The sequence below is a fragment of the Alligator mississippiensis genome, chromosome 8 (genome assembly GCF_030867095.1).
Source record: "Alligator mississippiensis isolate rAllMis1 chromosome 8, rAllMis1, whole genome shotgun sequence".
NCBI lineage: Eukaryota > Metazoa > Chordata > Crocodylia > Alligatoridae > Alligator > Alligator mississippiensis.
The window spans coordinates 82,330,525-82,345,770 of record NC_081831.1 but is presented as its reverse complement, the minus strand read 5'-3'; the positions used below and the strand labels follow the sequence as shown (position 1 = coordinate 82,345,770).

General features: G+C 43.3%; 1 protein-coding gene across 1 annotated transcript in view; it reads right to left on the bottom strand.

The window, feature by feature from the left end:
* Positions 1 to 4,894: 4,894 nt before the first annotated feature.
* LRCH2 (leucine rich repeats and calponin homology domain containing 2) overlaps positions 4,895 to 15,246 on the bottom strand; it is a 75,244-nt gene continuing 64,892 nt past the window's right edge. Inside the window, exon 21 of the mRNA XM_059732929.1 lies at positions 4,895 to 14,212. Within this exon, the coding sequence (XP_059588912.1) occupies positions 14,093 to 14,212 (120 nt within the window). The 3' untranslated portion in view covers positions 4,895 to 14,092. The remainder of the gene's footprint in view (positions 14,213 to 15,246) is intronic.

Sequence of the window (15,246 nt, the reverse complement as noted above, 5' to 3'; positions counted from 1 at the left end):
GAGAGAGAGAGAACCCAAGCAGTCAAAGCAGAAAGGTTCAATGCGCTCCCCGCAGAGACTGTGCTTGGATCGTAGAGTCATAAAAAATCAGGTGGAAAGGAGCTCAGATCACATCTGCTCCAACCAGGACCAGCCTCAGTCCAGCAAAGGCTTCGTCCAGCCGGGCCTTTAACACCTCCAAGGATGGAGACTGCACCACCTCTCTGGGTCACCCATCCCAGTGCTTCACCACCCTCCTAGCAAGAGTTTTTCCTAATATCCAACCTCAACTTCCCTTGCTGCAGCCTGAGCCCATTGCTCCTTGTGCTGCCATCTGCCCCCACTGGGAAGGTGGAAAGAGCGGAGGGTGGAAACCAGTGGGTCAAGACTGCTGTCAGAGATCAGGCCTAAATGGTGGACAAAAAAAGTGAGGGGTGGGCTCTTGAACCCAACGCTCCTTTTGGGGGCCCGTTGTTGACTGAGCCAGCAAGGAGGACGTATGATGTGCCGCTGTCGCCAACAGCCGCAGGAGCAAGAGCTTTCCCTTCGGGGCTGACGTCCCCGCCTCCTGTGAGCCTTCATCCGTGAAAGGTGCCAAGTGATCCAGGCAGCATCAATCAGCACCTCCGGCGGCTTTGGCGCAGGGGAGCACCTTTGAGAATGAGATTTGAGCTCCTGGTCTCGCTCTTCCCTCCCACTCTGTTCCTTTTTTGGTTTTTTGCCTGGTTAATGGGAGTCGCTCTAATTAAAGCATCCCCACCGCACCCCATCCCCAGAGAACATGTAAAAGTGCCCCCTGCTCTTTAATTCATGTGCATTAAGACAGGGTAATGTGCATTTTCCTAGTACCTCACAACAGAGGTACTAAATTTAATGTGCATTAACTAAAGTAGGTGTAGACGCACCCCTTGTGACTCTTACTGCCACAGAGCATAACTGAAATTAGAATTAGAAACACTGGAAACTGGAACAGACGAGGGGAATACCTGTGGTTATGTTGGACCGGCTAGAAAACTTCATGCTTAAAGGGCTGAGCCAAATGCTCTGCAGTGAGGAAGAAACGAGATGTTCAGCGAGATGGCGCGAGCCCTGGGTGGCCGGTCTCGACCTGAAGTGAACTGTGCTGAGCACAGAGATTAGCAAAGCGTTCTGCGCGGGGCGAGGGGGGACCCGCGGTGTGATAGAAAACAACCCGTTCGCAGAATTCGACCAGGATACCGTGTTCACGGTTCACATGACTTTCTTGGAAAATCACTGTTTACACTACTCGAGCCAAAGTGCAACTGCTGGCAGCAGCATCTTCATTGCAACACTGTGGAAATGCCCTGCTGAGGGGAAGTGCAGAGAGAGCCTGCCATTAGAGAGAAGGGATTACCAACACTACTGTGCACCAATTTTACTCTGAGAATGGCTGCTTTCAAATGCACCTTTACTGCTTTGTAATTTTTATTTTTGGTATCAATCACCCAGCCCTGGCTGATTTTTACTGTTCTCACAGATAATACGCCCCTAAATGAACGTAGGGAAGTTATCGAGGATTCCTGCAACTTCTCCAAAACGCTCCTCCATCTAGAACACTTCAGCAACCGTTCATCCAGAAGCCTACACAGGGAAGTGCATCACTTATTCAGTTTTGGAGAGACATGAGGCTTAGGGGAGCATTCACGCACTCGAAAGAGCAGATGGCTCAAACGAGTTTCTCAGCAGCCTCTAAACTCGTGTCTGCCGTCCGTCCGTCCGTCCGTCCGTCAGGAACACGCGACGTTCCTGCAAACACGTTTTCACTCCATCGGAATCCGTTTCTAATGGACTCACGTGAACAGAAAGGAGGGTAAAATCTGCGACAAATATTATTAAGTGCCCAGCGTAGTTTCAATATGGAAATTAGAAAACAAAAGCCACTGAACTCTGGGGGCCCAGAAACCGAAGTGCCTGTATCGAAAAACCTAGCCAGCTGCACGTACTGAAGCTATCCCATTACCTTTGCATGCTGTAATTTGGAAGGTAAATACTGCACTGTTTAACAAGACCATCTGTGCGGGGGCCCCTGGTAGCGGGGACTTGGAAGGAGGATCGGGAAGCGATGCTGCAATGAGAAGCGCTGCAGGCCAGGAGCAGCCACACCAGTATGCCTCGCTGTCGTGGGGGAAGCACTGGGTGCACGTGCTGGGGCCAATAATAAAGCCCATTCTTTTCAAATGTAACGTGTTCACAAGAAACTCCATGAAGAGGAGGATGGGCTGCTATGGCCCGCGACGGCACTCGCCGAGCGAAGCGGTTAGGCTGGAAAGCACAGAAACGGCACGAAGGAGAATCGGATGCTCTGCTCCAGGAGATGCAAACAATGAGTCACTTCTGCTTTCAGGATCCGATTCCAGGGTCAACCTGAGCCTTCAGCGGCCCCCACACGTCACAGCCGGAGAGAAGACACGCTGGGGAGCAGTACGGGGGGAAGCACTCCTTGCGGATCCACCGTTACGAGTTAGCCCCTGCACCTACAACTATTCAGTGCTTTATAAACCCACCATATTAAAATGCCAATTAAAATAGCTAAAGAGTTATTGCATATGGGCTGGTCATTAAAACACTCGCCCACGATAACGGGAGTTTTGTTAAAAGGATACGCAAACAGAAATCTCCAACGTAACTTTTCTGAAGTTGGTGGGTAATAAACATCTTCCAATTCTACTTTGACCGTCCTTGTGATTGGTCTCAAGTTATTAGTGTGTTGTCCTACAGGAGTGTCAATCATTCATTTATGAAGGCAATTACCAACTGACTGCTTCAACTGGAATATAAGCATCATCATTTTCTCTTTGGCTGCATAATCGGAATATTATTACTACTATTACTATTTCCATCCCACAGAGCTCTCATTTAGAAACAAAGCAAACAAATAATTACATTTCCTTTTTGGGAATAGCTCTGACATGCGTCAATACCACGGCAACCTTCATAAAACTTGATTTCGGTACAAAACGTATAAAGTGATTTCTAATTGCACTCTAAAAGACAATTAGAATACTTGATCAATAACTTCAGTTTAATATAGTCTCACAATCCATAAAATCGTGTGATATTTTGAAGGATGTTTTGAATATTGTTAAGTAACGGCACAAAAATCTGCCCCCTACCCCCGCCCATTTCTTCTATAAACTCTTATTTCTTCGTAAACACGGTGTATTTGTATTCCGACTGTCTAGATTGAGAATATCTACACTACACCACGTGCAGGTCCCTTCCGGCCCCCCTTTCCTACGATGCTGTGCTCTGAACGAGAGCACGTGACACAGGCAGGACTAGTTAAGAGATTGCCTACGCTGACAAGTGCTGCAGACATCAAACATAACCGGAAAGTTAAACTTTCTCTTGCAAGTGTCGTGTCTGATAAAGGAACAGGAGGCAGAAAGGACCCAGACGCGACTGGTGTGTGCGCGCAGAGCAGACGGAGGTGAATACAAAGGCATCGGCATCACCACCTAAGATTAGCAGACCTTGAAGGAACTGCTGCGTAAATGATATCGCTTAAGCAAATTAAAAGAAAGTGGGTCTTGCAATAAAGATAGACAAAGTACTTGGAGCTCAAAGGGCTCGCAGCTTGCCTGCTCTAAACACCTTTACTAATACAAAAAAATAGGTGCAGAAGAGTTTCGTGCTCCTTCCTAGCAGTGATATAACGCATCCACCATACAAAGGAGCCTGCCTTTTCTATAGCTGCTATCAGAGCATTCCTTGCAGGCGATCATAAAACTAAGCGCAGCCCTTGTCTGAGTCCTGTTCCCAGCAGGTGATACCCTACACAGAAATAATTACATTTCTCTCTGGATCCCCTGGTCCAATGCATTACCCCTTTCCCGCAGAAACGGATGCATCGAGAGTCCCGTGAGCTCGCAGTTTTCTCTGGAAATATAGCCACACAGAAAATGCAAATGTGTAGCTTATTGGATCTAATAAAAGGTGTCACTTTGGAAGCAAGAGTTCTAGTTTTTTGTATGTCTACTAGCTTATTCCTTTACAGGGCAGAGACTAACCCCTGTGAACTGAGGAAGGCCAGACCAGAAAGGACCGCCTTGTCCAGTTCTCTGCACGAAGCCACGTTGTGTCCATGCTTTCGGGAAACAACAGGCCCGTCCAAAACGGGAAACTCAGGTCAGAATTGCAAATGGAGTAACACAGACCCAGCCAAAGAACTTGCTGTGCTTAACCCTAAATTGTAGATGTTTTGCTACAAAACAACTCCTTTTCATCACCATGCTCTTCTACAACTTCTACGTCGTAAATTCTCATGATGTTTCACAACTGCTTCTGCTGCAAGCAGGGCTATCCTACAAAAAGGAAAGAAACGGGAAGGAGGGGGAAGGGAGAGAGAGAAAAAAATCTCTTTGCCTAAATGGACAGACCTCAAAACATAAAGAACAAATTACAGCGAACAAACAACGCTGCTGTGTCATCGTTCGAGCCGGACGGAGTATTTCGGATTACGGCTTGGATCATCGTAAATGCTAGACTTGAAAAAAAGGCGTCAGTTTTCACATGTACAAGTTATAGGAAGCTTGGTGGTACGATGTAATGTAAAAACAGAAAAGTTTCTATGTCAAGAAAGACCTCGAGAGAAGCAAGGCCCTCCTTGTCTTCTCAGCTTATGAACAGCAGTCATCTGCCTTGTAGTCAAATATATTGTCTAAGCAACCTTACCTATAAAGAAAGGCGTCCTTTAGTACGCTGAAGTAGTCTGGCAACAAAAATCAACAGTGAAGGGAAAATACAGGATCCAAGTCAGAAATTCTTGGGCAGATTCATGGTTCACGCACAGCCTTAGAAAAATGACAACGTCCGACGAAGTAACTGCTCGATCATTACCGTAAGTACCTGACTCTTATAGAAGATTAAAATGAATAACTGGGCTACATGGGAGTTATGAAAGAGTTTGTATTTTATACACAGAATATGTACACTGGTTTTGGACGTGTGGGTTTTTATCCATGCAAATTCCATACAAAACTATTTACAAAAAATAACAGTAGGATTGTTTTTTAAAGAAACATATACATGTTGGAAGCTCCAGCAATAATGGAAGTTCTGAGAAAAGACTTAAGATACATTATCATACAAATAGATGACCTTCAAAAAGGAGGAAAATGCCGTTTACATAACATGAAATGTGGAATGACTTAAAATGCAATATCAAACAAGTTGTTCAAATATTTACAGCTTAATCACCTGGTTCTTCTTATATCATCACTTCCAAATATCTGTCTCAGAACTACGATGTCAGTCTTGGACACGTGTACATGTTGCCGATTTAGTTCGATTATTTTTTTTTTCTGAGTTTCAGAAATCACAAGAAAAGGTACAAAGGAAAAGTATCTGAATACTGACCGAGTGATAATTTAACATGTGTTTTATGCAATCACATTTTCCTGATTCTACATAATTACACAATAGTTGAAAGTTATTCACATTAATCTCAACAAAATTCACCAGACGATCCCTTTACAAAGCCTGTGCATGTGACACACAGATGGTACAAACATCTGCATGTACTGTAGATGCAACAAATGAACAGTGGCAAGACGGAAACTCCCGTGGGTTTGGCAATGCTCACCGCAGTTACAAGGGTTCAGTAAATAAAACTGCCCTAGTACTTACAAGCAACAGGCTCCATCCTGCAGGCCCTCTGCAAGCAGCACGGACGCCCAGCGACAGGCGCCCACGCATGCCGGGCTGGGGCGTCCTGGCCCCGAACCAAAATCTGCATCCTGGGCAGATGTCACTGATTCAGCCACATTGCAAAAACAAACGAAGAACACCGCAGGCTTTGGTGCTTCCCGGCAAGTACCAGATTTTTCACAATGCGGCATCATGAAATTACTACCACTGGGGGATAACCCTGACATCTGCCTGACTGTGCAAGGACTCTTAAATAAGAAAGGAAATGCTCAAGTGCCAATAGATCATTTTAAGTGGCTCACTGCTGGACGTTGCAGATCAATTATAAACACACCGAGGGGAAATCCTGGTTCCACGGAAGTTAATGCTACTTTTCCCACAATTTTTTGTAGGTTCCCAAAAGTACTAAGTGCTCAAAGGAATTGGCCATTAGGGTTGAATTGTGAGAAGGGGAGGTTTGAAGTGCTTTTTAAAGATGAGGATGCTGAAGCCATGAAAAAAGTTGCACTTAATAAATAGCTCGTTTCAAATATCTTCAATTTTAGTTGATTACAAAACATTTCAAACATTTTATGCCAACTGATGCATCATGGCTGTTACTGTGTCCTTTGCTCCCGACCGGCGAGGCTGTATCTAGGTGATTTTACAGTAATTCTCTTTCCCTCTATTTAAAAAAAGTAAGCAGAGTAAAAGCAGCTGAAGGAAATGACCCTGAAATCTGGTGTAACATAAAAACACAACTTAAAACGGTGTTAATCATAAACAATCTACTGAAAACATTTCAAAACTGAAGGAAAAAAAAAAAATCAACAGATCTCTCCATTCTACCATGTTACAAAAAAGTCCGCAGCATTAGTCCTGTGCTATGGACAATTGAAACTGGGATTAAATCATGAAGAAATCTCTATTTTAACACAGGGCCAGTACAAAGACAACTCTTTCTAGGGGCTGTGATATTTTTTCGTCTGCTTACATCACTGAAAGAACGATGCCATAAAATGTTCTAAGAAAATACTCATTGGTGCGTGCCATAGCTTTTCTCCACCTCTGAAAGGGCGCTGTGTACCACACTTCAATGCGAGCTGCGTATAAATGGTGAGAAGGGATTAGTGACAACCAACTACTGCACAGTACGTTGGAGGTCAAGCGGTCATCTTGAAGCAGGTGTCCTTCCAGCACCACGCGCTCGCCAAAAGGAGCGTTCCTCCTGAAAGTCCAGTTACAGCACAGCGATTTGGGTGAAAATTAGGCATTGGCAAAAGTCCGCTCACCCGCGACTCTTCTGAAAGAACTATTCTCATCTTCTCCAACAGATTTTTCCTAGAAGGCCAAAGCTTTATGTACCCTAACTCTGCAAACTATCTAAGAGAAGGCAGTCAGTTCAGATGCTGCACCAGAGGATTTGGGTTTGCCCGGACACAACCTCCCCTAGCCCCCTTACTGCTTACAGCAACGCGGCCTGCAGGCAAGATGCTGCGGATACGAGCTCTCGTTGCTGGCACAGCGTAATGCTCAGGAAGGAGGTGAGAAGGGGGTGGTCAGAGGAGGACAGGAACATCCTTCTCTGGGTGTGCAACAGGGAGGGAAGTCTCACCCTGAGTCTCAGCTCTGAACCCAAGCTCCCTCGGTATCCCTCATCGCACAAACGCCGAGAAAGGAAGGGGAAGGGTACCAGGAGCTCTCTGCAAGAGTGCAGTCAACAGCCTTTGGGAAGCTGGTAAAGCCAGCTGTTTTCTCAGCCTGGCCTGCCAAGGGAAACACGAATCTTAGGAAGCCGTAACAAGGAGCTGCTCTTTGCACCCCGTCCCCAAAGCTGTGCAGCGATACAAGCCACCCATGGGTTTCTTTACCATCTCTCCAGCATGCTAATTTGCCTCCCAAGTGAGATGGTTCGGACAAAGCCAGCGCCAGCTCCCTCGGGGCACTGGCTGCACTCGAACGCGGCTCGCCGGATCTGCCTGTGCGACTTCACGTAAAAGTGCTGTTCCTTTCATTTAAATAAATCACGTGGAAATCAAAGACGTTTCCATTGGAGGCTGTTGAAAGGGAAGGGCTAGTATTTCACATAATACACCTGTCAAAAAGGGACACTGGTGTGGCCAGGTAAGGAGAACCAGCACAGCTGTTTTACAGCAACGCAGAGTAATCTCTCAAAGGGAGCGAGCATCGAAAACCTAGTACAGACGTCTCCTGAAAATATCAGCTGGAATCCACTGTAATGAGATTTTAAGTACAGTAGATCGGACTGGGATAAAACAGGATTTTTAATGAGTGGAACCTCAACGGTTTTGTCAGTTACTAAGTTCTAAAAAAGTGTCAAAAAGTGACAATTTGGTCAGGTTTCCTCCAAAACTTCAAGTTCACCAATCACAAAGCTTCATCGCTGCCTTGGCATGCCGATTTATTTGGGAGGGGAGGACTAGGATAAAATGCACACCCTATACTACATGCTAGCATTATTACGACAAGGAGAAGTCAGAGGCTGGCATTCATTTACATTTGCATCTGCTCTGCCTGCATGTTCCTTATAAGGTTTGAAATGATGTATTTCAATGCGCTGTCTTAAATGCGGGGGAGAAACGTGGATCACAACGAAGACAACCCCTATCTTGGCAAAAACACGTTCAAGACTGAACACGTTTATGGCTTGAATTTGGCTCCTGCGTTTGCTCAAAACTTGGGAAAGAAGAGCTGCCCCCACGTGATATCATAATTAATAGATATAGTTTTCAGTCTCGCAAAAGAGCTGCTGGTAGTTCTCCCCCCCACCATTTACTAAAGCTGTTTAGCTGGAGTATGAAGGTTGAGCTTCTGCAGGTGTTTGCCTCTTACCCTCCACGCTGCATATGGCACATAACATCTTAAAGCATTTACTAAATAAAGGTAGAAGTGTACCTATTTTAGGATTCCCTGAGGCTGACCAAACATGAATAACTCAGTACTTTTTATAAAACAGCCTAATTTACGGTGGCATTAGCTAAAAAGTGCTACTGGAGACTTCTACACCCAGGGTCATTATATCTGACAAAGCCTAGTTCTGATCTCAAATGCCCGTACCTTCCCGTTTCCTTATATAAATGGCAGGGTGAAATCCTGCCCCAGCGCAGTCAGTAACACAACTTCAACTGACTTCTCAATAAAACCAGGATTTTGCTCAGAATCACTTATGATTCATGTCATAGTTAAACTCTTGCAACTAATTTCTCAATCTGCTCCTGAATTTTGTGTGGCATTTTAGGGACTTAGCTACATTACGGGAAAGCTTTGGAAATCTGGACACAGCTGAGGCTGACTGCTATGCCCAAAGTCACAAGTCTAATTAGTCTAGCTCTAGCCTTTAATTATTTGTGTATAAACAAATAGGACAACTCAGTAACTGCATCTCTGAGACCGTTCCAAGTCACTCAGCCATCCACTGAGCACTTTAATGCCACTATTTAACACTTGCTGGGTGCATCTACATGTGCATTAATGCACTTTAGATAATGCACATTAAATCTAGTACCTCCATTGTGAGGTACTAGGAAAATGCGCATTAGCCTATCTTAATGCAATTAACTAAGAGCACGGGTATTTTTACACATGCAAGTGCCGCAGTGCCAGGAACTTTGAAAAGTACCCGGCGCTGTGACGCTCACAGTTGTATAAGCAGCGAAGCGTGCATCAGTGATGAGAAAATGGCGGCAGCGCGCTCTTGAACTAAACTGCATCAAAAGCACTCCACTGCCATTTTCTGAGTGCCAATGCACATTTTGCCACTCGTACAACTGCATGCAGCACAGTCTGCTCCGAAGCGGTGGATCTCCCATGCACCGCAGGACAAAAAGATACGTGTATAAATGCTCCAGAGTTTAAGTGAGGCTGGTGCGCATTAAGCATATTTTAATGTGCGTTAACTAAATAAATTTTTTTCCAGTGATGTTTTAATGTGCATTAAAACAGGCTAATGCACATTAAAGTGCATGTGTAGACGCACCCTCCATTCTGAGGTCCTAGGAAAATGCGCATTGGCTTATCTCAATGTGCATTAACTAAAGAGCACAGTTTTTCACTGACACCTAATGCGCATTAACAAGACAGGACTTTTTAAAGTGACGATTTAACGTGCATTAAAATAGGCTAATGTGCATTAAAGTGCACATGTAGACGTGCCTGCTGAAGGCATCTAGGCAAGACGTACTGTACTGCTCAAAGAAAAGGACACTCCCATGGGACACACTGCACCCACCAAAACATCCTGAACCTATACAGGAGAATATTCCACTTCTCCGCACCCCACCCGAGGAAATATCTTGGTAGTCAAATGCACCAGGCCATAGCTTTACCTGACTGCAGTCACTCTGATTAAGGGGCTTGGTACTGAAGAACTCTAGCTCCTGGAACAGATCAGTAATCCAAACTCGAGGGAGATTTCCAAAAATTCTTACTCTTGGCCTGACCCTGCTCCCAACCAACTCGGGGAAAAAACTGCAATAAGCTGCAACAGGAGCCACTGCTGTGCACTTCTGAAGCCCCCACACAGCCAGGCCAAACTCTGAGTAACTGCACGACGTCCTAAACGAAATGGAAACCCCAGAGCTCACCTAAGGAGAGACAAGGTATTGCCTGCACGTCACTAAATGCCACAGAGCAGTTTCCCACAAGTAAAGGGAAGGAGGGTCTCCTGAGGTCATCAGAAGGCAAAAACATATAAGAAAATGACTGATGGCTCTGCATAAGACTGGAGACTCTAAGGAACAGTACTTTAAATATACATACAAAACCTCACTACCACGGTTCTCGCATCTTCCCACAGCCGCTCTCCTCTGGGAGCCGGCACTGCTAATCACAGGCATCACGCACGGTTTCCTGTGCATGTCTTTGCTTTCGGCATGAAAATCCAGGGCTCGCCTGAGATAGATCCAGTGATCCTGGCTGTTCGTTTGCTCGCTGGGCCTGCAGGTGTGGGGTTTCTATTGAATGCTGTTGGGGGTGCTGGTTGTAGCTGTGTTGGTCTAAGAACATAGGCAGACAACCAAGACCCCCTCACATTTACCCAAATAACCTTGTCTGCCTATTGCATGCTGTGGCAGGGACAGGGAAGGGGAGCATGCCGAGGAGTTGATTCCTCTGGCGGGGGGTGGGAACTGACCCCTTAAACACTGGAGCTGCACAAACTCCTTTCCAGTCTCGTCAGCAGCTGCAGCCAAAAAAGCAGCATGGGGATACAGCTAATTTCAGAATGGCTCTACAAAAGCCATACTAAATTAGCGCGGTTAGCGGAGATGAGAGCTATCCAGATGTGGGGGTCCTCTCCCCACAGATTCCCAGGCTCGCGCTCTCAGACATCCTAGAAAGCCACAACATTTTTTCCGTGGTGAAGAAGGAACTGCTGCAGGAACAACCTTGGCTTACGTGCACATCTTGCCTCGTCCAGTGGGCTCTTCCTGCCAGGACATGACATAGGGCAAGAATCGTATCTGCAGACAGCGGGCAGGCAAGGCCACTTGCAGAATAGTCATGAAGATGCTACTTCTAAAAAAAATTAACTGATAGCCTTAGGCAACATTAACTGGCATTTTACTGTTTATCACACATATAGGGAGATAATCCACAATGACTTCATGTTTAAATTTCTTTTCCAAGTCATTTTTTAAAATACTTACAGAAATATGCACTAACTTTTACATAATTGTTAAACAACTGGCACGCAACACAGAGCCAGACTTTTTAATTTTTCCCTGTGGGCATAAACTTCTATCATTTATAGAATAGATAGAGGGGGTCGGACTCGATGATCTACTGAGGTCTCTTCCGACCCTAACATCTATGAATCTATGAATCATCTTCTGCCACATGATGACTGGGACTGGGAAAACTTGTTTCAAGCAATCAACAGAACGGTTCATTCGAAGGGGTACCAAGTGCAAGGTTCAGTGACCTGAGCAAGATTTACAGGGGAAATATTGGTCCAGCAAAAAAATAAATAAAAGACCAGTGGAAATATTTAAAGCACAAGAGTCCGATGCTTATGCCGTCACAGTCCAAATCAGATAAGCAACCAGCAAGCCCATGGCTAACGTACTGGAACAGCAACTTATACGCTCGTTGTCCAGAGGGCAAGAGCTGCTATACAATATATTTTCTCTTTTGAACGATAAACTAATTCTTCAGCTATTCCAAAGTAGCACATACAATAAAACAAAAGTCTCCTTATCAAACTAAGCTTGGCTTGTTCTTTTTAAAAAACTCAAATAATTATGTTCCATTTACATGAAATGAGAACAACTTTACTGATACATTTTTAAGAGAGCTCATTTTCAAAATAATTTAAGGTAAATGGTTAAAATTAATTTATTCAGAGAAAGGATAAATAAGGGTACTTATTTTAGTGGCTGATATTACACTGAGACTATTTCATTTTCCCCATTCGACTACATGCTTAGCTGATATTTTAAATGTATTGTTATATCTATAATTTTGCAGAGGACACGAGTTTTTTCAGTGAGCCATACTTTTGAGTACTATGCTGTATTTACAATAGCATATTTTAATTATAGCACATAAAAAATCACTTTTATTTCAACAGATTTCAGTTCAACAAAGTCTTAGAATAACGTAACTTCCTAAATCTTGTAGCCAGCACATTTTTTTTTATATTTCTTTTGACTGGCTTATTGGTCCATTGAAAGGAAGGAAGGACGGACAGAATAAAAGAACATTTGCTCCTTGTTCCTTTGCCAAATGAAATTAAATAAGGTATATCAATTGGCAATAGCAGAACCATTTTTTGTTACATATTTTGTTTGGCACAATAGGTTTTTTTTTCTTTTCACCTACAGTAACCTAGCCCAAAAGTATAAAGTCTGTGACATACCCAGACCTCAACTAACATTTCTGAGTGACCTACATACTCACTAGAAAGGTAACGAATGCACACACACACACTCATCTAAAACAAAGTATCCGACACACCTGAATTTGTTTTTGGGGAAGTCAACTCTGCTTCTTAGACCATTGTAAGCAATATACCCATCTGAACACGTCTAAAAACCAAACAGGTATTTAAAACCAGTAGTTGAGAAAACTTCCATTGTGGGGATTTATGTTTTTTTATATCTGCCCCCCAAGAGTTTGATATTCTTGGCACAGAGTTAACTGTAGAGAGCCACCAGGTGCAACCTGATTATACGCTATGCCACGCAAGCGGCTGATTTTCACAATAAATCCCAAACCAGCAAGTTCTCTCAACAGCAAAGAATATAAGGATTCCTAGTCTGATTTTTTAAACTAATTTATGAAGATTCTTGTTGTAAAAATGTAATGTGAAGTCAGGAACAACACAACGTAAAATCCTGAAAGTCACAGTATAAACCTGAGATTTTGGCATTTTTATCAAAATGTCCTTAATGATTACTATGTATGCGTCACTGGTCCTTATACATCTTATTTACTGTGTATGTTGTTGTTTGTCCCAAACAAGGAAAATAATTAAAAATGACAATTTTTGTCCAACAATACATTAAAACAGAAATGATTAGATATTATCAAATTAAATAGCATAAATAAAATGTATTTACATTATTTCCCATCATTAGACATCATAATAAGTAATTAAATTGTGCAACAAACTTAAAACATCCAACATCAAAAATGTGAAGCATCATTTATATCTTCACATATTACTGACCTTACAAAAAACTATTAAAATATTTAAAAATTCCCATTGTATCTATTTCAGACATAAAGAAATTGCAAAAATGTTTAAGACTATTATTAAGAGTCATCAATTACACAGGCACTTCACATGTAAACAATCTACAGTACAACTGAAAAAAGATTTTGGCACCAACCTAGAAGACTGGAAAAAACCCCGTGAAATCTGTCCTTTTTACTGGATACTCTTTTGTGTAATGAACTTCTGTCCAAGTAAATACTGGGGCTGTTAAAAATGTATAAATTACAAGAGTGCAAGAAATCAAGAACCAAAAGGCAGTGCTATTTGAAACGTTAAAATGGATTAAATGCGATCAGTCACTCAGATTTTCACCATCATACAGTCGCCGTATTTTGAACTGTATCTTTAAACGCTTTACAGGAGGGCTTTTTTTTTTTAATCAACTGAAGGTAGCAAAAAAATTAAATTTTTAGATGTAACACCATGAAACATTAATGGGAAACTTGGAACTTAGGTTACCTGGAAAGTGAACCTGATGCTGTCAAAATCTCTTGTGCATCCACACTTTAAAAAAACCAAAAAGAAATCAGAATACCAACATATTCAGGTAATTGTCTGCTTCACAACAAGGTTCATGTTTAACTCCAAAATAAGGCTCTGTCTAAAGTATCTGGGCAGAAATGACTTTTTGATGGCTTGGATGTTCCCATTCAGGAAGCTGAATCACCCAGGAGCAATCCAAATCAACAGATCAAAGGTTGGTTTGTCTGGTTTCCAAAAGTCACGTTACACAGAGGAAAGATGAGACGCCTTAGATGTCGGCAGTTCAAGCAGAGCCTGAACAGTGAGACCAACTTTCACTAGACCCCTTTCTTCCAAAATATGGTGAGGCAAGCAAAGCCTTTCCTGAAAAATAAAGCAACACATGCATCATATTGCAATCATTTGGCCCAGCTTGGGTACACAATATATTCTTACAAGACTCGAGCACTCAAATACTTCATTGCTTCTAATTAGCGTTTTGTACAGAAATCACCCCTCTTTACACTTGCACACATGTTTCTATGGCAACTTTGAGTGTGAGAAGGTATGCAGAACCTAATTATATTCCACAGAAATTCTGAGAGCTGCAGTATGAAAAATGCAAATAAAAATAAAAATAATTAGCAAATCAAGGAAAACATTTCTATAAAACTGAAGAACATTAATCCTGAAATTCTGACCCCCAAGTCTATCAGAAATCCCCTTCCCTCCATTAAATGAAGGCCTGTACTAATCTTAATTAACTAAAGATTCAGGAACAGAGGTTTCTATCTGCCTTGATAAACAGACGCAACAAAACGGGCTGGCGGGGCAGTTCTGGATTCGTGGTCACGTTCCTCCACCTGACATGTGGAAGCTCTGTACAGGTCTCTGCACTGCCGGGGATGGGGAAACTTGGCAACAAAATCACCCTCCACAGAGATTCCCCTTTCCCACAGTATCAGATAAAACAAGTGCCTACCATCTAGCGTTACCTCCTCGCCCTTTTAAAAATTATTTATAAACGCGTGGGGTCGGAATCGATAGCAAAATCTTTGGGAACATGACTTCTGCAGGACCTCAGCTGATCTGGGGGGCAGATGCTGGGCAGGGCAGAAGCACAGCATCGTAATCTCCAACTATGGTTCCACCTGAAACGGTGCCCTTGCTCCTTTGGGGCAGGAAGAAACAGTAACCCGTCCAACAATCATCTGGCTACTCCAAGTACAACTCTTTGGAGTTTCTCACCTCTAAACGGGAAGGAAATTTCTCTTTTAATGAGTTTCCACTGGTGGAGGGGGTAAGAGAATCAACCTGGCCAACGTGAGAGCAGTACCAAGGACCAGAGCTCTCGTAGTACAGTTAAGGGGTCACGAGCTTCTTCTGGCAGCTCTATCTGCACATCAAAAGGTGCACTG